This window comes from Schistocerca serialis, chromosome 10 (assembly GCF_023864345.2).
Source record: "Schistocerca serialis cubense isolate TAMUIC-IGC-003099 chromosome 10, iqSchSeri2.2, whole genome shotgun sequence".
NCBI lineage: Eukaryota > Metazoa > Arthropoda > Insecta > Orthoptera > Acrididae > Schistocerca > Schistocerca serialis.
Window position 1 is genome coordinate 180140297 of NC_064647.1, and position 24964 is coordinate 180165260.

The following is a 24964-nucleotide window of genomic DNA, read 5'->3' on the forward strand; positions in this document are numbered from 1 at the left end:
AGCTCGATAGTAAAGGATGTTGTGTACAACATTGGCTCTGTTTCAAATAGTGCAGTTCATGACCTAAGTTCACGTCTTGTAGAAAATGAACAGTAAATCACAGTAAGACTCAGTTTTTACAGTTTCTAACACACAATTCAACAAAACCTGATGTTTTAATTTCAAAGAATGGGCATATGATTAGTGAAACTGAACAGTTCAAATTTACAGGTGTTCAAATATATTAAAAACAAAGATTCCATGACTTACCAAATGGGAAAGCGCTGGTAGATAGGCACAATAAAAAAACACACAAACTCACACACAAAATTTCAAGCTTTCGCAACCCACGGATGCTTCGTCAGGAAAGAGGAAAGGAGAGGGAAAGATGAAAGGATGTGGGTTTTAAGGGAGAGGGTAAGGAGTCATTCCAATCCCGGGAGCGGAAAGACTTACCTTAGGGGGAAAAAAGGACAGGTATACACTCGTGCACACACACACACACACACACACACACATATCCATCCATCCACACATATACAGATATATACAAATGTCTGCTTGTGTCTGTATGTGCAGTTGGATATGGGTGTGTGTGCGAGTGTATACCAGTCCTTTTTTCCCCCTAAGGTAAGTCTTTCCGCTCCCGGACTTGGAATGACTCCTTACCCTCTCCCTTAAAACCCACATCCTTTCGTCTTTCCCTCTCCTTCCCTCTTTCCTGATGAAGCAACCGTTGGTTGCGAAAGCTTGAATTTTGTGTGTATGTTTGTTTGTGTTTGTGTGTCTATCGACCTGCCAGTGCTTTCATTTGGTAAGTCACATCATCTTTGATTTTAGAGATATATATACACACATATACAAGTGTCTGTATATATATATGTGTGTGTGTGTGTGTGTGTGTGTGTGTGTGTGTGTGTGTGTGTGTGTGTGTGTGTGTGTGTATATACCTGTCCTTTTTTCCCCCTAAGGTAAGTCTTTCCGCTCCCGGGATTGGAATGACTCCTTACCCTCTCCCTTAAAACCCACATCCTTTCATCTTTCTCTCTCCTTCTCTCTTTCCTGACAAAGCAGCCGTGGGTTGCGAAAGCTTGAAATTTTGTGTGTGTGTTTGTGTGTGTTTTTTATTGTGCCTATCTACCAGCACTTTCCCATTTGGTAAGTCATGGAATCTTTGTTTTTAATATATTTTTCCCATGTGGAATGTTTCTATTTTATTTATAGGTGTTCAGATAGATAGTAAACTGCAGTGGAAAGCCCACATTCAGGATTTTGTTCAAAGACTTAATGCCGCCATTTTTACTATTCGAAAGGTATCTGAAATGAGTAATCCTTTGACACGAACATTGGTCTACTTTGCTTATTTTCATTTGCTTATGTCGTACGGTATTATATTTTGAGGTAACTCTTCCCATTCTAAAAGGATATTTTTGGCTCGGAAATGGGCAGTTCGAGCAATAAGTGGTGTAAGTTCACGAACCTCTTGTTGACCCCTGTTCACGAGTATTGGTATTTTGACATTGGCCTCTCGTCAAAACTGACCTCTCAATATATATACATTCCTTACTGTTATTTCTTGTTAACAATATTAGCCTATTCCCAAGAATGAGCAACTTTCACTCAGTTAATACTAGGCAGAAATCAAACCTGCATTTGGATCGAATTTCCTTAACTCTTGCGCAGAAAGGTGTGCAGTATACTGCTGCATACATTTTCAATAAGCTCCCACCCGAATTCAAAAATCTTAGCTGTAATACAAGCGCATTCAAATTGAAACTGAAGAATTTCCTCGTAGGTCACTCCTATTCTGTTGAGGAGTTCCTTGAAAAATTAAGCTGATTCTTGTTGTATTGTTGATTGCATTTAATTAAACTTATGGATTGACTTTTTTGGGATTCATAAACATTTTATTTTAATCTGTTATTACTTTTATGATGTAATTTCATGAACTGACACGTTCCATGACCTTGGAGATATGCTCCTCAACTTGGTCCTATGGAACTTTTTGACATGTAAATAAACAAATAAGACTAGATATTTTCCCAAACATAAATGAATCCCAAACTTTTTTTTCCATGTGTGTGTGTGTGTGTGTGTGTGTGTGTGTGTGTGTGTGTGTGTGTGTGTGTGTGTGTCATGATGTTGATGTGCTCACTGTTGCATTATACTTTATATCACTAGCTCACTGGATACCACAAGGAGCAAACAGCATATATGTTAGTAGTGCCTAACTTAGCAAAAGGCATTCCTTCCCTAGTAATTGTGCATTCACAATTAATAAATTAACAAAGAACAGCTTACATTTCACTTTATTTTTTTTAGGAAAGGCATAACATACAGCAACTTTAAAAAGTCTTTAATAAGGAAGAAATGTTGAGAACTGTGCATATCTGTCTTGCAAAAGCTACATTAAAATACCTCATGTTGCTGCTGTGGTACAACCTTGTTTCTATAGCTCTCATTTATCCCTATTAGCTCTTGTTGAAAATTTTACTCTCATTTCCTACATTAAACAATCTTTAAATACAGTGGTGAGCATACAATTTTCAGTAAATTTGTCTGAGGAGGTTGAAGTGGTTTTCTATAAATCCATGGACAAATACAGATGCTCTGATGTAGATATGGGAAACGTCGGTTGGTACCTGTGGTACCATGACAGATAAAGAAGCTGCAGCAGGGGGTAAGGGAGGTAGCGCACATTGTGCGTACCACTGCAGCTCAACTCCACTGCAGCTCAACAAGTCAATCAAAAGTACCACTAAGAGAGTAGTATTTGCTTTTCAACAAACTGTAAATTTTGTTACCTAAATAATTTTAAATCAGAAAGAAGCATATGTTTTCCCATGGTAAGCCTTGGAATTGAAATGAATGGATACTATCTTTGATAGATATTGTAAGATGAACACAAATAAAAGAAAAAGAATAAGGGAATGCATTCTATTTAAATTAGATGATGCAGGGAGAGTTAGACTCAGAAATGAAATGGTAAAAAAGCTGACAAGTTTTGCTGTCTGGCTTATGAAATAACTGACAATTGACTGACACAGCAAGAAAACATTCCCTGAGAAACATTTAATATAAATTTTATGGTGTGCAGTGTGAAGAATAGCCTTGTACAAAAGTGAAACATGTTACAAAAAATGTTACAAAAGAATGTTCAAGACTGATGGGCAGATTGAATAACTAATGATGAGATAGTCAATCATATAATTAATGAAGTAGTTTTCAAATGAAACAGGTACAACAAAAACTTTGGCACAACTTGACTAAAGGAAGGGATCAGCTGACAGGACACATCCTGAGGCATCAGAAATGTAAAATTGGTAATCAATAACAGTGTGAGAGAGAAAAACTGTATAAAGAGAGACAGTTTTGACATCAATATGTAGGCTCAAATGCATGTAGGTTGCAGAGAAAAAAAAGAAGCACAGATTTAGATTAACAGTGAGAGCAGTGTCAAAGTTTTCGGCCCGAGGACCACAACATTATGATTCATATTACCACATTCTCCTGTTTTTTAAGCTTTCCTCTGGTCACACACCCAAATAAACAAGGTTGTACTATGATGGGAAGTAGCATGAGTCATATCCACAGAAATTTTAAGCACATGCGCCTGTGCCCCCCCCCCCCCCCCCCACACACACACACACACACACACACACACACACACACACACACACTCTCTCTCTCTCTCTCTCTCTCTCTCTCTCTCTCTCTCTCTGCATCTCTTCCTTATGTATGAACTTCACTTCTTTCTGTGTGAGCAACACCTGTATCTACGAGGTCTGCTTGTCAGCACTGTCCACATTTCTTATTTCTGTACCTACAGACGTCTGCTTGTCATCCTCCTCCTGGTTTTTCATTTCTGTATCTGCAATGGTCTGTTCGTCATTCTCCTCCACATTTTTCATTTCTGTATCTGCTGTGGTCTGCTCGTCATTCTCCTCCTCATTGATCATTTCTGTGTCTACGGAGGGCTGCTCGTCATCCTCCTGACCTTTCATCTCTGTATCGGCAGAGGTCTGCTTGTCATCTTCCTCATTTTCGATTTCTGTATCTGCAGAGGCCTGCTTGCTATCCTCCTCATCATTTAAGATAACTAACTCGACATTGCCTAATCCGAGGTACACTTTATTGTTCAAGGCCCTGATTGCTTCGAGACTCTGGTTGTCGATTACGTAGACCAGAGTCTGGCCCGAATCTTCCGATTTCGCACTAACGTTCTTCCACATGTTGGTCTCGAGGGTCTTGTTTTGAGTGCTGAGCATCTGCAAGATCTTTTTGGGGTCAGTCTTGGCAAACAATTTTGGTGTCTTGAGTAGCACCTTCGTCCCCTGTGAGACCTCTCCTTTAGGCTTTACGCAGAGCTTTCCGCTCTCCCACGGCTCCAACTGGGGTACAATCCTCTCTAGCCACCGTTTTGTCTGTTCGTTGGCACACGACATGACGAGCATGCCCTTCACTGTGTACGTACCATAAAACTGTGGAAAACAGCCATCCTCTAGAGGTTCGAGGGCATCTATAAGTACATCTTGGATTTTCTCTATTTCATTTTCAGTACACTTACGCTCAGGATCTGGCATTACTGACATCTTCTGTTTGTACAATGTCCCATCTTCTGCATCGGCTGACGAATTCTCATCTTTCCGTAGCTGCTTTTGTCTTTGTCTCTGAATATAACTTGCATCGTATTGTATTCCTTTAGCAGCTAGTTTCAGTTTGAGAGACTCTAATTTCTTCCGAGGTGATACAGCTCTCGTTGCTTGGGCCTTCTTCACTACTCTTCCTGAAGACAAGTGTCCGCCATCTAGATTTGAAAGAACAAGAGATTATATTCAGATTATTTACAAAGCAGATTTGAAAGAACAAGAGAACAGCCACATCTGGAAGTACAAGGTGTGTTCTTTAAGTAAGTAAATACTTTTGGAGTAAAGGAGACCACTTACCAAACAGCAAAAGTGTTGAGTTGCCAATAGGCACACACACCAGGAAAGAAAACTGGCTACCATTATGAGTAACATTTTTTTTGAGTTAGTGTGTTACACACACACACACACACACACACACACACACACACACACACACACACACACGTGCGCACCCACGCACGCCTATGCCCCTACATGCCACTGGCTGGACACACTGTGCTGCATTTTGGCAGGTGGACTAGTCTGTTGTGTCGGGTGTGTTGTATAAAGGAAGAGAAAGAGTTGGATGGCAGGGTAAGGGGTTAGCAGTGAGGGGTGAGTGGCTAGCTGCTAGCTAGGAGACAGCCGATTTGCTGGGTAGGAATGACTGAGGGACGGGTGGCAGGAGCATGGAATAAGCACTAGATGCACCACTGTCCCAACTGGTCGGAAGCAGTGGTGTCAGAATGTGAATTTGGAAGTGAGTGACAGGATGTTGGAAGCAGTGACTGTTGGAGGACAGTGGGTTACCAGAGTTTAAGACCAGGGCAATTACGGGAGTGGGGGATGTATTGGAAGGTTAACTCGCATCTGCGTAGTTCGGAGAAGCTGATGGTGAAGGGAAGGATCCAGATGGCCTCAGGCTGTGAAGTAGTCATTGAAATTGAGCATGTTACGTTTAACTGCATGTCCTGCCTCCTGGTGGTCAACTTTTTGGGGTAGAAGGCAGGGCAACTAACAACATGTAGGTACTGTTGATGTTTAGTTTATTTAATGTGGACAGATGTGTGGATGGAGCCGTCAGAGAGGTGAAGGTCAATGTCAAGCAATTTGACACCTAGGGTTAAAGGAGGGCCAAGTGAAGTGGGAGGGACACAAGGAATCGAGGTTGTGAAGGAATGAGGATATGGTGTCTTGGCCTTCAGTCAAGATGGTGAAGATATCATCCTGGAATGGAACATCTGAACATATCCTTCAACAGGGATTAGACGAGTTCTTATCATGCCCTGCAATGAGGGACATCCTTTGCAAGATCCTCCCCACCCTTCCTCAAGTGGTGTTGCATCACCCACCCACCCAACCTACATAACATCCTAGTCCACTCCACTCCCAACTCCTTGGCTGGTTGGTTTGTTTGGGGCACAGGACCAAACAGCAAGGTCATCAAGCCCAATGGATTAAAAAAGGAAGGTGGCCGTGCCTTTGAAAGGAGCATCCTGGCATTAGCCTCAAGTGATTTAGTGAAATCATGGATAACCTTAATCAAGATGGCTGGATGTGGGTTTGAACCATCATCCTCCTGAATGCGAGTCTAGTGTGCTAACTGCTGCGCCACCTCACTCGGTCCCAACCCCTTGCCCCATGGATCGCATCCCTGTGGAAGACCAACATGCAAGATCTGTCCAATCCACGCACCCAGCACTCTTTATTCCAGTCTTGTCACAGGATTATCTTACCTCACCTGTGAAAGCAGCCATGTAATATACCACCTCAGCTGCAAACACTCCACAGCTCTTTATGATGGTAAGATTACTGACCAGCTGTCCACGAGGATGGCACAAAATGCTGCTAAGCATACCATTCTCAATTTCAATTGATGCTTCACAACCTGAGGCCTCTGCATCCCCCCCCCCCCCCCCTCTCTCTCTCTCTCTCTCTCTCTCTCTCTAACACACACACACACACACACACACACACGCACACACACACACACACACACACACACACACTACCTACCTACTTCCAACACAACCCACACCACTTATCAAAATGCAGCATTGTGTGACTGTGTGTCCAGTCGGTGCCATGTAGGGGAATAGGCATGTGCATGTGGGCATGCGCACTCATTGGCTTGCCGACTAGCATGCACATAAAGAAAGAAAACTTTCTAGCTTTTGGAAAATCCTCTTTTGAGCTAGCGACACGTGCACGAGCGCGCACACGCACACGCCCATGCCCACGCGCACGCACACACACATTGTGTGCACTCTAGTTCAAAAGAGAAGTCTCCCAAAGCTATCAAGTTTTCTTTATGTGAGTGCCTATCGATGACTCAACGCTTCTGTTTTTTGGTGAGTGGTCTCCTTTAATCCAGACATATTTACATTCTATCAGAACTTTTTTAAAAAATAAAAAAGTAAGTAAGTAATATCTTTATATTAAAAACACAGGTGCATTTAACATATTATTATTGCTACATGGAAGCCTTAAACTTAGGCTGCTTTTCAATACACGTTACGCCAATATTAAAGCTTCTGGAGTTGCAAGCCTCCTACACACAGCAACATCATTCACGTACAGCCTTAATGATCATCTGAAATTATTCATGGGGTAATTTATACACACTGTAAACACAAACTGTAAAAGTTCTATGGCACTCCCCTGAGGTGCTCCCGAACTGTTTTTCTGCTTCTCGAATTTTTTTTTCTCCTTCTCAGATGGGCTAACTACGAACAGTGTGCCAATTTCTATTTCTTATTCATTGTTCTTTTCCTTTCTTCCAGTCCCTTCATTTTTTCACTATGTTTTTTCTTCCCATCTTCTGACTACTACAGACCAATTTTTTTCCATTCTCCTGCCTTGAAATCCTTCCGTATTCAATACTCTTTGCCTAAACTATTTTTACTTTGTGGATCCAGTCTGTTGTTGACTTGAATATTTGAAGCTCTTTTTGGTTAATCTATGTTTTTCATTTGTTATAGTGCCCAAAAAATACCAGTCTTCTTTTTTCTCATTATTTCTGATTAGTTTTCTCTGTTTGATGAATTTCATCTTACTTCATTATTTCCAATCTTCCATAGTTCTTTGTGGACCTAATAATTTCCTAGCGATTTGCCTTTCCCGTATTTCTAATTTATCTAAATTACACTTAAAAGCTAGACATCCACTTGCATACAGAAATCATGGTTTCACTACTGCACTGTAATGCCTCATTTTTGCATTTTTAGACATGCATTTTTTACTGTAAAAATTATACCACATGCGCTTCACATTTTATGTATTCTTTCCTCTGTAGCAGCCTTATTCAAATCATTTTCTTGGATTATCTCCCCAAGATATTTAAATTTTTTAGCCTTCCACATTTGGCCAATAACTGTTTTCAGAAATTTCTGTTCATTTTTAATGTTTCTTAAATGTTTTTTCCACAGAAAATCTTAAGCCAAACCTACAGGTTATTTCTTCTAAAAGATTATTTGTATCACAGCAGATGACACATTTTCAGAAACTGTAGCAATGTCTTCTGCAAATGTGAGACAGTCAAATCAAACGTCTATGTTTCCTCTGTCCAATTTTATTGGTGAAATCTTATACCCATTCAGTTTTTCATTTCAAATTCTCACTACTTTTCCTACACCACAATGAAAAAGAATTGGGAACAGATGATCACTTTGCTGTACACTTGTCTTTATTTCAAAGGGCTCAGATATTCCTTTCATAAATTTCACCAGTGGTGGCCAGTTATGGCATGCTAACATGCTGTAGCAAACTATAAGTATTGCACTAAAATTATGCCATTTCTCTCTGAATGCGAGCTGGAAATCACATTAAAATTACACCATCTCTCTTCAAATGCATGTTGGTATGCAAATAAAATGAACGAAAACAAGTTTTGCTGTGCTCTCTCTATGACAACTAGAAACCAGTGTCAAGTGCTATGATCAATTCTGAGTAGGGACACAGCTGCCTGTGAATGCTCTGACATGACATCATCCCTTCTGGCACTATGAGTGCTACTTTTCCACAGCACCAGGTTCAGTATTATTATTATTATTATTATTATTGAAAGTGCACATAAGATACTGTGCAAGCATACAGTATGAGGATTTTTTGAGGAGCAGCTTACATAACGGCTCCTTGGCCAAGTGGTGAAGTGCACTAACTGCCAATTCATCAGCTCGGGTTTGCAGCCCACTGCTGCCATCATTTTTTTATCATTTTATTTTATTTGTCCCAATGTTAAACTATTAATTATAAATTTTAAATATATTTAAAAAGTTCAATTCATATAAGTAAAATTAATATATTCAGTTTAGTTGTGATTACTGCCCTTGTAAGTCAAAAGGCTATAAACGGTGACAAAAAAAAAAAAAGGCAACGAAATAAATCTCGGGTGAACAGCCTGGTATGAGTGTGCATAGGACACAATATTTCGGCACTCAACCATGTTGCCATCATCAGGTGCGCTGATGTACTGACCGACGGTGGGCCGGCGCCATGTATATATAGGACAATCCCCCTCCCGCTCCTTCCTCAGGCATTTCCTATCAGTCGGTGCGGTCCGCACCCCAGATACAGCGTCCGTTCTCCCGCCATCTGGGCGCTGCGTCCTAGGTCTTCTCGTTCAGGAGGGTCTGTCGGCACTGCTCTCGTTATTCTGCCCTCCTCCCCCGAAGCCGGTACACTCTGGGAAATATCCTTTTTCTTCTTAATTCGGGTGATCGCGGGTTCCCACACCTTGCTAAGGATGTAACCGCTGTCACGATTTAGTTGTGGCTCCCTTACTCTGATCTCTATGGCTTCCTTGATGACCCAGTCCCAGTATTCGGAAGTCTGTGTCAGGACTTTGGTTTGGTCATAATCCATGCTGTGGAGTTCCGACAGGCAATGCTCAGCGATTGCCGACTTACTAGGCTGTTGCAGTCTAATGTGCCGTTGATGTTCTCAGCATCGGTCCTCAATGGTACGAATGGTCTGCCCTATGTATACACTACTGCATTGGCAAGGTATCTGATCAACCCCTGATTTACGTAGCCCAAGGCTGTCCTTGACACCACCAAGAAGGATCTTGGTTTTGCTTGGAGGATGGAAGATGGTTTTCACTTGGTGTTTACGAAAAATGCATCCAATTTTTCCAGATAAGGCCCCACAAAACAGAATAATAGCCAAGGCCACCGCCTCCTGAGGTTCTCCCTCAGTTTTTGCTGACGCGGCAGGTGTGGGATGTAGAGCCTTCCGAATTTGCCCTTCCTTGTATCCGTTCCTCCGAAACACGGTCTTCAGATGGTCCAATTCTTGTTGGAGACTGCCCCTGTTGGAGATGGTGTGAGCTCCGTGTACAAGAGTTTTGAGCACGTCATTCTTTTGTGCCGGGTGGTGGCAGCTATCCGCATGTAGGCACAAATCGGTGTGCGTCTTCTTCCTATACACACTGTGGCCCAAAGTGCCTTTAGCTCGTCTTCTAATCAAAACATCTAGGAAATGGAGCGTCCCATCCATTTCGATCTCCATGGTGAACTTAATATTCTCGTGTCTGGAGTTGAGATGTGTGAGGAAGTCTGCCAATTTATCTCTTCCATGTGGCCTGATAACGAAGGTATCATCCACATATCTAAAGAAACAGGTGGGTTTTAGATGTGCTGATTCAAGAGCTTTGCAGTGGGGGACAGTGAAGTACTGCTAGTGGGAGTGTGCAGGAACAAGCTGGACAGAAGGGCACCTAGGTGCAGTGACAAGTCAGGAGGTTAGATGGAGGGCAGGGCAGAGAGGGGGGTAGCAGAAAAGTAAAAAGACTTGGTGCATTGGTGGAATAGAGGGCTGTGTAGTACTGGAATGGGAACAGGGAAGGGGCTAGATGGGTAAGGACAATGACTAACAAAGGGTGAGGCCAGAGGGGGTTATGGGAACATAGGATATATTTCATTAAAAATTTCCACCTGCACAATTCAGAAAGGCTGGTATTGGTGGGAAGGATCCAGACAGCACAGACTTTGGAGCAGTCACTGAAATGAGGAATGCTGTGTTGGGCGATATACTTAGCAACTGGATGGTCCAGTTGCTTCTTGGCCACAGTTTGCCAGTAGCCATTCATGCGGACAGACTACTTGTGGATTGTCATGCCCACATAGAATACAGTTCAGTAGTTGCAGCTTAGTTTGTAGATCACATGACTGGGTTCACACGTAGCCCTGGCTTTGATGGGATAGGTGATGTTTGTGACTGGAGTGGAATAGGTGGTGGTGGGAGGATGTATGGGACAGGTCTTGCATCAAGTTCTATTACAGGGATATGAGCCATAAGGGAAGACGTTGGGAGCAGGGGTTGTGTAAAGATGGATGGGGATATTGTGTAGGTTTGGTGGGCAGCAGGATACTACTGTGGGAGGGGTGGAAAGAATAGTGGGTAGTACATTTCTCATTTTGGGGCACAATGAGAGGTAGTCAAAACCTTGGCGAAGAATGTAATTCAGTTGCTCCAGTCCTAGTTGGTAGTGAGTCACGAGGGGAATGCTCCTATGTGGCTGGATGGTGGGACTTTGGCAGATGGTGATAAGGAAAGATAAGGCATGGAAGACTTGTTTTTGTACAAGGTTGGGAGGGTAATTATGATCTGTAAAGGCCTCAGTGAGACCCTCAGTATATTTTGAGAGGGACCAATCATCACTACAGATGCAATGGCCACAGGTTACTATGCAGTATGGAACGGACTTCTTGGTATAGCATGGGTGGCAACTGTCGAAGTGGAGGTATTGTGGTGGACGGTAAGTTTGATATGGACAGAGGTACTAATGTAGCCGTCTTTAAGGTGGATGTCAACACTGAGGAAGGTGCCTTGTTGGGTTGAGTATGAGTAGGCAAAGTGAATGGGAGAGATGGTGTTGAGGTTGTGGAGGAATGTGAATAGGGTGTCCTCACCCTTGTCCAGCTCACGAAGATGTCATCAATGAATTTGAGCCAGGTGTAGGGTTCGGGATACTGGGTGTTTAGGAAGGATTTCTCTAGATGGCCCATGAACATGTTGACATAGGATGGTGCCATGCAGGTGCCCTTAGCCATACCCCAGATTTGTTTGTAGGTAATGCTCTCAAAGGAAACATAATTATGGGTAATGATATAGTTGGTCGAGGCAACTAGGAACAAGGTTGTTGGTTTGGAATCTGTCAGGTGTTGGGAAAGGTAGTGGTTCAATAGCAGTAAGGCCATGGGCATTCGGGATGTTAGTGAAAAAGGAGGTGGCATTAATAGTGACAAGCAGGTGTACTGTGTGGTAAAGGAACAGGAACTGTGGAGAGTTGGTGGATGAAATGCTTGGTATCTTTTTTATAGGAGGATAGGTTGCAGGTAATAGGCTGAACGTGTTGATCTATCAGAGCAGAGATTCTCTCAGTGGGGAACAGTAACTGCCTGCAAAGGGGCAATCCTGGTTGGTTGGGTTAATGGACTTAAGGAAGCATTTAAGAGGTAGGAGTACAAGGAGTGGTAGGGGTGAGGAGAGAGACAGACTCCGGGCAGAGGTTCTGGAATGGGCCTTCTGGATTTCTGGAAAGGGGTCACTGGCAGGGTTTGTAGGTGGATGAATCTGAGAGCTGGCAGAGTCCTTCTGCCAGGTAATCCTTGCGGTTCAAAACAACAATGGTGGAGCCTTTGATAGCTGGTAGGATTATAAGGTTTGAAAAAAGTTTTTGGGTGGTGGATTGTGGTTTTTCCTGTGGATATACAGTTAGTTTGCATGTTGAGGGATTTGGGGAATGATGGTGAGCCAAGGTTCGACATTAAGAAATTCTGGGAAGTTAAGGGGGGCAGTCTGTGGGCGGGGGATCACGGTTGGATGGAGGAGTGAACTGATTCAGGGAGGGTTCAACATTGGTCTTTAGTTCAGTTTGGTTGGTAGGGTTGGTAGTGAAAAAGTGTTTCCACTGTACGGACCAGGAGAAGGAGAGAAGGTCTTTAACAAGTTCTGCATGACTGAACTTGAGTGGGACAAAAGAGGAGGCCTTTGGGAAGGACTGATACTTCTGCGGGGCTAAAGCTGTTGAATGATAGTTTCATGACTATGTTTCAAGTCTGCTTAGGTTCTGGATTCTGTGTAGAGATGGGGGAGTGTTTTTGATGGTGGGGAAACGTATTAGGTCTGCGAGACAGTGTTTGTCAACTTTGAGAGGACGTGGGGCAGGTTTAGAGGTTGTCGCAAGGGTGGTGGACAATGATAGTCCAAGGTTGGAGTAAGAAATTAGCAGGATAAAAGTGTTTTTCAGGTGGCGTCCTCCTCCAGGAACTAAAGCAAGATGCACAATGCCACTTCAAAAAACTCTCCACCCTGCTCATTTCCTACTCCTCCCTTGGACTACCACTATCCACCACCTCTCCAACAACCTCCAAATCTCCCCCTCACCCCTCGTAGCTGATAAACCCTGCCTCTCAGACCTACTATATTTACCTTACCCTCAAAAATTCCCTCCCACCACAAAACACAACACAGAACCTAAACAGACTTGAAACAGTCATGAACCTTTCCTCCAAAGCCTTAGCCCCACAGAAGTATCAGTCCTTTCCAAAGGCTTCACATTTTGTTCCACTTCAAAATTCACTCATGCAGGACTTGTTACAGATCTTCTCTCCTTTTCCCAGTCCCTAAAGTGGAAACACATTCACCACCAACTCTACCAATCAAACTGAACTAAAGACCAACGTTGAACCCTGCCTGACTCAGTTCATCCCTCTATCCAACCGTGATCCACCTCCACTGCCCCCAAACCACCTCCTCTTAACTTTCCAGCATTTCTTAACCTCAAACCTTGCCTCACCATCATTCCCCAAATCCCTCAGCATGCAAACTAACCTTACATCTGCAGGAAGAACCACAATCCACCAACTAAAAACTTAACATGACCTTACAATCTTACCTGCTTACAAAAGCTTCACCACTGTTGTTTTGAACTGCCAAGGATTACCTGGCAGAATGACTCCGCCAGTTGTCAGATTTATCCACCTACAAACACTGCACGGTCACAGCGTTCCAGAAACCCACCAGGATCTCCAGTCTCTCCTCAAATGCTTAGGTCCATCCCAGGACCACTCCCCAGAACCATCTCTCTCCTCACCCCTATGACTCCCCAACATTCCTACCTTCTACATCCTCCCTAAAGTCCATAAACCCAACCACCCAGGACACCCCACTGTGGCGGGTTACTGTGCCTGCACTGAGAGAATCTCTGCTCTTCTAGATCTTCACCCTATTACCCGCAATCTACCCTCCTATATAAAAGATACCAACCATTTCATCCACTGATTCTCCACAGTACCTGTTCCTTTACCATACAATGTCCTTGCTCATCACTGTTGATGCCACCTCCCTTTACATTAACATCTCTAGTGCCCAAGGCTTTATAGCTATTGAACACTACCTTCCCCAATTCCGAATGGACTCCAAACCAACAACCTCCTTCCCAGTCACCATGACCAACTATATCCTCACCCACAATTAGTTCTCCTTTGAAGGCATTACCTACAAATGAATCGGGTTATGGCTATGGGCACCCACATGGCACTATAGTATGTTAACCTATTCATGGGCCATCTACAGAAATATTTCCTAAACACCCAGATTCCCAAACACCTCACCAAATTCAATGACGACACCTCCGTGATCTGTATCGAGGGTGAAAACACCCTATCCACATTCCTCCACAACCTCAACAACTTCTCTCCAATTTGCTTTACCTACTCATACTCAATCCAACAAGCCACTGTCCTCAATATTGACCTTCACCTCAAAGATGATACTGGTGAATTATTAAGACAGATTTTCCCAGAATAGATTTTGCCATTTGGGAAGAAATTCAACTTGACCAGACAATGCTTTGAGGAGGTCACTCTGTGTAATGATAGCAAATCCTAAGGAAGAAATTAATGTGTATATTGAGAAGCTCTTGTCTGTGTAAGACCATATGCTTGCTGAGTTTCACACAGTAGCCTAAAAAATTTTGGTGACAAAGGTTATAAACTCTATAAGTAACACTATAAATATTTCTTGAAGCCCTTCATATCTAAAAGTAATATTATATTTAATGTTGAAATATTTCAAAAAATGTTCAATATGAACTGGCAACAAATAATACAAATTTAATAATACTGTTTTGAAAATATTACTGTTTTTTAATATTTTTCCTGAAATCTGGTACAAGAAGACTCCTCTTACCTCTTGCGTCTCGGAGTTTTAAGCCTGAAGGTCGAAACACTCCTCTGTCTCTTCCTGCTGGTCCACTGCAGAAAAAAAAAGAGATAGAGAATTCACATTTAAGTACTGAGTGAGAATGAGTATCAGTGCAATTAATTCTTGTAACACATGTGGTTAAGAATGGCAATACTAACCCAAAATTGAAATGTGAAGAACAGCTACATTCGTCAACATACAGAATTGGTATATCAAACAATGGAAAATCTGAGATGGAAGCTGACAATATCTAAATGCCTTCTTTCAATGTCTCTATCTGTCACTCAAATCCTCCTGTGTGTGGTGGGTGTCATAGAAAAAGATTCAAGTTTCAAGTCCTAAGAACGGTAAAAGCATTATTCAAATGAAAAAACATAAAATAGAAGGAGAAAAGGTCACTACTGCATCTTAAATCTGCACTGAATAATCACAATCTGAGTCTGCAGCATCTTGTTATGATGTGGAAAGAAAACATTTTCTCAGTGAATATCTATGTCTATCTACAGCTATATTCTGCAAACCACTGCTAAGTGCATGGCAGAGGGTACATTTCATTGTACCAATTATTAGGGTTTCATCCTGTTCCATTTACACATGGAGTGCAGGAAGAATAAAGAATAATTGATCGAATGCTTCCTTGTGTGTTGTAATTATTCAAATCTTGCCCTCACGATCCCTATGTGAGCAATACATAGGGGGTTGCAGTACATGCCTACAGTCACGATTTAAAGGCGGTTCTCGAAACTCTTGGGATAGTTTACATCTATGTGCAAGAGTCTGCTAGTTAAGTTTCTTCAGCGTCTCTGTGACACTCTCCCACAGATCAAACAAACCTGTGACCATTTGTACTGCCCTTCTCTGTATACGTTCAATATTCCCTGTTAGTCCTATTTGGTACAGGTCCCCAATATCTAACTGACTGCCCTGATCCAAAGCTTTCAGTATGGCACGTGAGAAAAGTAAGAGTTGGGTTTCACATGATCGATGTTTACGGAATCCATGCTGGTTGTCACAGAGGAGGTCATTCTGCTCAAGATATCAATGTCAAATGTACTGGCTAAATGGTGACCATTCTTGGAACAAAAGACAGACACACACACACACACACACACACACACACACACACACACACACACACACTCTCTTCAGAAATTCTCTACTGAACAGAAGCTGTCACGAGAAAATGATTTCCATTTATTTTTGTGTAATAATTTACTGATGAAGAGGATAAATATTTCGCTGCATAATCTTCCCCAACCTATGCCACAGTCAGGCTTTACAATTATCAGTTTGCTGCACTAAAGCCTGATGACACAGCGTCGTCTGTGTTGTTGCTTCTTCTTTATACCAAATGCGCATACTACTCACTCACAGAAGGGCAGCTGATTCAGTAGCTACAGAGTAGTGGAAAAAAATTCATCTCACCGGCATAACTGAAACATTTATTAGTAGTGGCTCTGCTGTAGGACACAGCTATTGTCCCATTACCATTCTAATAGTATACATTACAGGAGTGTCCTTAGCCACAATACAGTATTCCAGTGAATTAGCAACTTTCTAGAAAATGCCTCTGGTCTGGTCTTGTAACAAGTGTACAAAGATTGCTTAATGTTGAGACAGACAGGAATACATCAATAACATTCACTCTGCACTCCATTTGAAAATGTGTCACTGCCATTTGTGTAACCCACTACAGTGTTATGTTCTCAGAACCCTACAGAAGGATCTGAAAAACAGCTATGCCAAAAGAACTCTGAGACTGTGACAAAACCAAATCCAATGCAATCTCTGACTGCCCTGAAAGAACTGTCCGGAAACAGGGTCCTAATAATAGGTGACAAAGTACATTTCCACATATTAGGGGAGGCAAGCGAAATGTCTGCTAATGGTGAGACTCAAATCCCTTAGTGCTCCAGGTGTGTCCTCTTCACAGTCGCCATGGCACAGTCTGGTGGAATATGAGAAAGTAGGCTTCCTTTCCACTGTTCACGCATGTCAATATGCATACAAAACACTGTGCTGCTGTCATACTTGTTGCTGGAGAATATGGTTTCTCTAAGACTGATGTACAGCACATACTGCCAAGGTGTCTTGACAAGCTTTTCCCAGGGAAAGTGAACAGGATAATCTGTAACCTGGACACATTGTGGGCATATGTGGTTATTTCAATTTCGGAAATGTGTATTAGCTATATCAGAAATAAAGGATGGAATATTAGGATTTAATGCTCCATTCATTATATCCATTGCGGACGATGAACTGCAACTGTGATTTAAATTTGTAGTTTATGTAGATATATTATATGTCCAGTCTCTTTTTATATTGACATGATTTTATGTACCATTAACTAATGTTTGAGATACTACAGGCTCAGCTTCAGGTGGAGGTCTTACAAGTACACTATTTTCTGGACCACAGCAGATGCTACAATCACACTGTAGTGGGAGCAGTGATGTGACATCTATTGAACAAAGTAGAAGAAGTCTGGTCGAGTTTTATAAGTACTGATTAAAAAAAAAAAAAAGTAAGCGTGGGCTCTAAAATGCATAACTTAAGAGGTATGAGCACTTGTTCATCTTTGGTACCATGAAACAGGTCTCTTCCACTGCAAAGCCTTTGCTTTTCACATTTTAGGGGAGGAAGCTTCAAACCAAACAAGGAAAAAATGTCTGATAAACATGGGAGTCTAAAAGAGCTATGAGCACCTTTTACCTTCACTGGTGTGAAACACATCTTTTCTACTCAACAACTGCTCATAGCTCTTGAGGTATTCATTTTAGAGCCCATGCTTACTAGATATTTTTCCTTGTTTTTGTCCATACTACCTCCTTCCATAATATGAAAAGCAAAGAGCTTGCAGTAGAAGAGATGAACTAGTCCCTAAAATTTGTCTTTTTTTTGGGCGGGGGGGGGGGGGGGGGGGGGCATACTATACACAGACTCAGTACAGTTTTGGCTGTAAGGAATATTTCACAAGTTCGAACAGGTCACCTTTGTGGTCAAGCACATGAAACAAGCTGTAGTGGATGTAAGAGCACTGTTAGAAATCTCTGCTATGCTAATACACAAATCATTAAAGTTTTGCATCACCTCAGTTCTGAGAGTTCCAGAACCTGTACAAGAAATTGGAATAGAGATCAACATAAACATCATTTCTGCCCTTTTTAATGCTCATGAAAACCACACATTGCATATTGTACCACACCCACTCATTTCATTTCATATTGTACCACAATACAGCGAGACCTTCAGAGGTGGTAGTCCACAATGCTCTATGCACTATTATCTCTAATATGCAGTAGCACATCCTCTTGCACTGATACATGCCTGTATTCATTGTAGCATACTATACACAAGTTCATCAAGGCACACTGTTGGTCCAGACTGTCCCACCCCTCAAGGCGATTCAGCGTAGATCCCTCAGAATGGTTGGTGGGTCACATCGTCCATAAACAGTCCGTTTTAATCTATTTCAGGCATATTCTATAGGGTTTGTGTCTGAAGAACATGCTGGCCTCTCTAGTCGAGTGATGTCATTATCCTGAAGGAAGTCATTCACAAAATGTGCACGATGGGAGTGCGAATGAAGACAAATGCCTCACCAATATGCTGCCGATATGGTTGCACTATTGGTCGGAGGATGGCATTCACGTATCGTACAGCCATTACGGTGCCTTCCATGCCCACCAGCAGCATACATTGGCCCCACATAATGCCACTCCAAAACAACAGGGAACCTCCACCTCACTGCATTCGCTGGTCTGTGTACGTAAGGCGTTCAGCCTGACGGGGTTGCCTCCAAACACATCTCCAACAATTGTCTGGTTGAAAGCATATGGGACACCCACTGGTGAAGAGAACGTGATGCCAATCCTGAGTGGTCCATTTGGCATGTTGTTGGGCCCATCTATACCACGTTGTATGGTGGTGTGGTTGCAAAGATGGGCCTCGCCATGGACATTGTGAGTGAAGTTGCGCATCATGCAGCCTTTTGTGCACAGTCTGAGTCATAACACGACGTCCTGTGACTGAACAAAAAGCATTATTCAACATGGTGGCATTCCTCCAAGCCATAATCCGTAGATAGTGGTCATTCACTGCAGAAGTAGCCCTTGGCGGCCTGATAAAGGCATGTTGTCGACAGTTCCTGTCTCTCTGTATCTCCTCCATGTCAGAACAAAATCACTTTGGTTCTTCGAGACACCTGGACACTTCCCTTGTTGAGAGCCCTTTCTGACACAAAGTAACAATGCGGACGCGATCAAACCGCAGTATTGACCATCAAAACCGCAGTATTGACCATCTAGGCAAGGTTGAACTACAGACAACACGAGCCGTGTACCTCGTTGCTGGTGGAATGAGGGAACTGATTGGCTGTCAGATCCCCTCCGTCTAATAGGCACTGCTCATGCATGGTTGTTTACATCTTTGGGTGGGTTTAGTGACATCTCTGAACAATCGAAGGAACTGTGCCTGTGATTCAGTATCCACAGTCCATGTCTATCTTCAGGAGTTATGGGAAGCGAGGTGAGGCCAAACTTTTTTTGATGTGTGTATTATGATTTTATTATTGAAGGGTTTGTAGTGCTTGTACAATGATATTCAACTTAGAATGAAATTTTCACTCAACAGCGGAGTGTGCGCTGATATGAAACTTCCTGGCAGATTAACACTGTGTGCTGGACCGAGACACAAACTCGGGACCTTTTGGCTTTTGCAGGCAAGTGCTCTACCAACTGAGCTACCCAAGCACGACTCATGCCCCATTCTCAAAGCTTTAATTCCGCCAATACCTCGTCTTCTACCTTCCAAACTTCACTTATGTATTACAGTGCTGACAACTTGGTGTCACAGCCAAGCTATGGAATGTCTGTTAGAAGTACTCTGTTTTCATCTCGATCACTAGTTCCACCTCAAAAATACACACTGTACATGCTAATGGGGACTGTATCAACTGGCTTTATAATGTCTAGTGACAAATATCAGAAAGTTCTTTTAATATTGTTTCTTCGGTGGTGACGGTCAGGTGGATTACATAACAGCAAGGAGTGTTACAACTTTATTACGTTTCAGTAGAGACTCGATAATGTGGTGCCACAGAAGAATGCTGGAGGGACAGGAGAGCATCACTGAATGATTGGCCTGATAGAAGGGAGAGACTGATAGGACAATCCTGAGGCACCAACAAACAGTTAATCTGATAATGGATGGTACTACAATGGGTAAAAATTGTGGAGAGAGACCAAGGCTCGACTACAGTAAGAAGGTTCAAACAGGTGTAGGCTGGAGTAATTGTACATTGGGTGCACTGCAGTGCAGAGCTGCAACAAAACAGTCTTTGGACTGTGGACTGTCATAACAGCAAACCTGTCACACAAAAAAGTTTTAGCCATTTAATAATCATCGTAACACATCATCATAATTATGTTACTGTCAGTTACTCCTATGTTAAGACAAGATACTGGCACGACTTCCCTGCAAACGCATCCTACAGAATAACGAAATCCTCTTTCCCTCGTTCACACTCATACACTGGGCAGTATCACTTTCTGGATTACTGTAACATTATTTTGAATCTTACAGAGCATAATGTGTCACTGAGATCTATGACACCTAGGTTACAAGGTGACACTGAATACAATCCAGAAATACTCTTTCACTGCTAAGTGGTACACTACATAATTGCCACTGCAGTTCAAGAACCACTTGTTATTTTACATGATGCTGTCCTTAACTATATCCCACTATTTGTAATGCTAATTGTGTTGAATTCGGCTGCACATAAATCAGCCCCTATCATTTTTACCATTAGGCGATTTGATGAGTGTTGGGACTGTAATCCAAATATGTTTATTCTTTGGAATTAGCAATCAGTGGATGTTTTGTATTTTGTAATTTAACTATGTTACACATGTTAAGCGTTTCAAAAAATATGTTGAAAAAGGCCTCACAGCGAAAACATTCAATCGTCGTCATAATCTACAGTCCACAGCCCCTGGCTGGGTCTATCTGGAACACAGGCCTCTCCATCATATCATATCCCCACACCATGTTTCCCTCTCCACACTGTCCAGTCTTCTCATCTCTTCTTCACACATTCCTTCACCCAATGACCCATCTGCCTCTCCATTTCTTTCCGTCTCTGGCTTGCTATTGTCATTTCACGAGCCTGTCCCTGTATTCTGTTAACTTCTATTCTCTTAACATGGATGTACCACCTTAATTTTACCTTTTATATTGTCTCTTGCTAAGGGTTCTCCTTCATTATTTCTCTCACCGCCTCATTCCTTACTCTATCCGTACCAGCAAATCCTACCCTGCCTTTTCTTCATTACACATGTTTCAGATACTTATGTATTGGAGAGTAATATAGTTGGTATAAGATTTGCATTTTCCGCTCTGCAGGAATCCGTGTGCTTACCTTCCCATTTCACTTATCTCTTTATTTTAAACACAAACTTCTGTTATGCTCTCCAGGTACTTGAAACTCTTCCCTTTCTTTAGCACTTGCCCTCTAAACATTTCAGTAATTAAAATCCACTTTCAAATAATATTTTGTATGTAGTATATTATATTGTAGGTAAAATATTTGTTTTGCATTTTAATATTTGTTTGTGGTACTCTTTGGGCAGCATGTGGCGGTTAGAGTTTGCCGCAGATGCCCTTACATCATAGCAGGCATGGTACGCAGCTTCCGACACTGCACAGACTGCTTATGGGAAGCCTCGGATTGAGCGACCATAGGATTTTTGTCAGTGACGATGTTCTTCAACAATATACTTGTGAATACTTCTGTAAAATACCAGAAGATCATTTTATTAGTGTGAACGATCTCTCCATTAAGATTGGATACCTGTACATTGTTATATGATAAATCTTCACAGTTATATGAACCAACTGAAAGTTATTACAAGAGTATAAATTGAAGAAAAATTAATAAGTAGTACACTGAAATTAAACCTACATCAAGAATGTTTTGCAATTTTGCCTCCCAGAACCCCCTCATCTTGCTTGAACCCATATTTTTTTCACGCTGTCAGTCAAAACCAATCAATAAGAAAAGCAAAGTAAAGGGATATTTTGACCTATACAACAGCTGCCAGTGTGGCAGAAAGTAATTGACAACATAATTTGTAGTGACTGAACCATATTGCATCTACTTTATCAAAATGTTAACTTTCATTGCATACTGTTGCTATTCTCATTTGCAAAATGTCTAGTACTGCTGATATAGAATTAATAATTCCTTCCATGGGGGAGGAGGGGAAGGAATAGCTTGAAGCAGGTCAAAACAGAAAGGTAGTCAAACAAATGTCTTCATATATGAGGTGTTCCAATTACTTTGCAACCTTATAGTTAATCCCAGAAGAAAAGAAATCTTGTCTGTAAAGCAGACTGCAACAGCAAAGGCATGTATTATTTAATTAGATTTCTGGCCCAGTACATACAATTTTTAACAGTGACTTGTTTCAAAAGCTTGCATTCATTTTCAAACCATTACCTACATAAGAAAATAAAATATTAATAAAAAACAAAAATTTCAAATGTTAAAATAAATAAATTGTTTTCTAACATTTTGTATGCACAGGTAGCAATAGAGCAATACATCAATTATAACCTACCGGCCTCTCTAATGTTTGATTGTAACATAATTCCAGTGGCACATTCAAAGATATCGTCCATACTGCTTGTCACAAAAATAATAGTAATTAGGAGAACCTGGCAGGTGCCTTCAGTTGTTTAGTATGTATTTGTGCATGCTATCTTCATTACAAATCAGCCGGAGCAACAAGACATTGCACATGCAAAAATGTGAGGGTTGTTTCATTCCGAACAGAGCACAAAATACTTAGGGACGCTTGGGGAATGGAAGCCGGTGATCAAGAAACTAATTTTCAATATCACAGGAAAGATTAACAGAAGAACTGCCACTGACTTTGATGACTTATAGAAGAAAATCATTTGTCAAACTTTATCGGAATGTTTAGACTGGGGCTCCTGGGTAATGAGAAAGTTGAATGTTATCACCTCTCAAAAACCATTCTGTTACTGACATCTGAGTCTGAGAAGCAAGCACATCTGCAGCAGTCGAGTAGTAAACACCAATATCTGTGTGTGTGTGTGTGTGTGTGTGTGTGTGTGTGTGTGTGTGTGTGTGTGTGTGAGGGGGAGGGGGGGGGGGGGGGTGCCTCCTTCAACATTTTGGACTGGCTAATTTCTGAGGTCAACAGTGGCAATGATTACATTTTCTGCCTTTATGACAGTTCCTCTAAACAAACAACACTTAACAGTGGACTCAGGAACAGGTAATATGCATAAAACCTGACAGAATTCTCGAATTTGTGTACTCTTACAATTGTATCACCATTTGAACTCGACACACTCTGTCAACTCAGTTACCTTCAAAATACATCAGTCATGGTGCTATATTTGGGTCTTATTTATACTGTTGGTGCATAAGTTCATAGCATTTTTGGTTTGCATGTTGATATTCCAGTTGCTATGGGTTTATTTATCAATTGTCATTTTTTATCTGTAGTTCACTGTTGCCATTTGAGTTTACATACTGTCACTTTGTCATTTGGAGACAGATTTCCAAAATATTCTTCTGTGCGAGTTCAATAGAGAAGTGACAGCAGTGGAGGTAGCCTAAAACATTTGCACTTTGTGTATAATGCTACTGGCAAGCACAGCAAGAAAATGGTTCTCTCATTTTAAGGAGGCTTACTTTGACATTAGTTTAAATGCATTAATCCACAATGGTCCACGTCATTGTACTTGAGAACTGCCAAATGTGATAAACTGCATGCAATGCGGAAGGTTCAGAAATCAGGTGTACGGGTACCGCATGCTTCTAAGCCAAAATCACAAAAATCAGTGGGTGGCCAAATGTGCGTCTCTGCCTGCTCATCATTAGTTGGTTCATGAAAGCACTGAACATTCCTGTTCTACACTCCTGGAAATGGAAAAAAGAACACATTGACACCGGTGTGTCAGACCCACCATACTTGCTCCGGACACTGCGAGAGGGCTGTACAAGCAATGATCACACGCACGGCACAGCGGACACACCAGGAACCACGGTGTTGGCCGTCGAATGGCGCTAGCTGCGCAGCATTTGTGCACCGCCGCCGTCAGTGTCAGCCAGTTTGCCGTGGCATACGGAGCTCCATCGCAGTCTTTAACACTGGTAGCATGCCGCGACAGCATGGACGTGAACCGTATGTGCAGTTGACGGACTTTGAGCGAGGGCGTATAGTGGGCATGCGGGAGGCCGGGTGGACGTACCGCCGAATTGCTCAACACGTGGGGCGTGAGGTCTCCACAGTACATCGATGTTGTCGCCAGTGGTCGGCGGAAGGTGCACGTGCCCGTCGACCTGGGACCGGACCGCAGCGACGCACGGATGCACGCCAAGACCGTAGGATCCTACGCAGTGCCGTAGGGGTCCGCACCGCCACTTCCCAGCAAATTAGGGACACTGTTGCTCCTGGGGTATCGGCGAGGACCATTCGCAACCGTCTCCATGAAGCTGGGCTACGGTCCCGCACACCATTAGGCCGTCTTCCGCTCACGCCCCAACATCGTGCAGCCCGCCTCCAGTGGTGTCGCGACAGGTGTGAATGGAGGGACGAATGGAGACGTGTCGTCTTCAGCGATGAGAGTCGCTTCTGCCTTGGTGCCAATGATGGTCGTATGCGTGTTTGGCGCCGTGCAGGTGAGCGCCACAATCAGGACTGCATACGACCGAGGCACACAGGGCCAACACCCGGCATCATGGTGTGGGGAGCGATCTCCTACACTGGCCGTACACCACTGGTGATCGTCGAGGGGACACTGAATAGTGCACGGTACATCCAAACCGTCATCGAACCCATCGTTCTACCATTCCTAGACCGGCAAGGGAACTTGCTGTTCCAACAGGACAATGCACGTCCGCATGTATCCCGTGCCACCCAACATGCTCTAGAAGGTGTAAGTCAACTACCCTGGCCAGCAAGATCTCCGGATCTGTCCCCCATTGAGCATGTTTGGGACTGGATGAAGCGTCGTCTCACGCGGTCTGCATGTCCAGCACGAACGCTGGTCCAACTGAGGCGCTAGGTGGAAATGGCATGGCAAGCCGTTCCACAGGACTACATCCAGCA

General features: G+C 42.6%; 1 protein-coding gene across 6 annotated transcripts in view; it reads right to left on the reverse strand.

Annotated features, from left to right (window-relative positions):
• Window positions 1–3609: 3609 nt before the first annotated feature.
• Window positions 3610–24964, reverse strand: part of LOC126424762 (uncharacterized) — a 52866-nt gene continuing 31511 nt past the window's right edge. For all 6 annotated transcript variants that reach the window (XM_050087510.1, XM_050087507.1, XM_050087511.1 and 3 more), the window contains 2 exons: window positions 14802–14866; window positions 3610–4786 (listed from right to left, as the gene is read on the reverse strand). In XM_050087510.1, the coding sequence (XP_049943467.1) occupies window positions 3756–4786; window positions 14802–14866 (1096 nt within the window). In that variant the 3' untranslated portion in view covers window positions 3610–3755. The remainder of the gene's footprint in view (window positions 4787–14801; window positions 14867–24964) is intronic.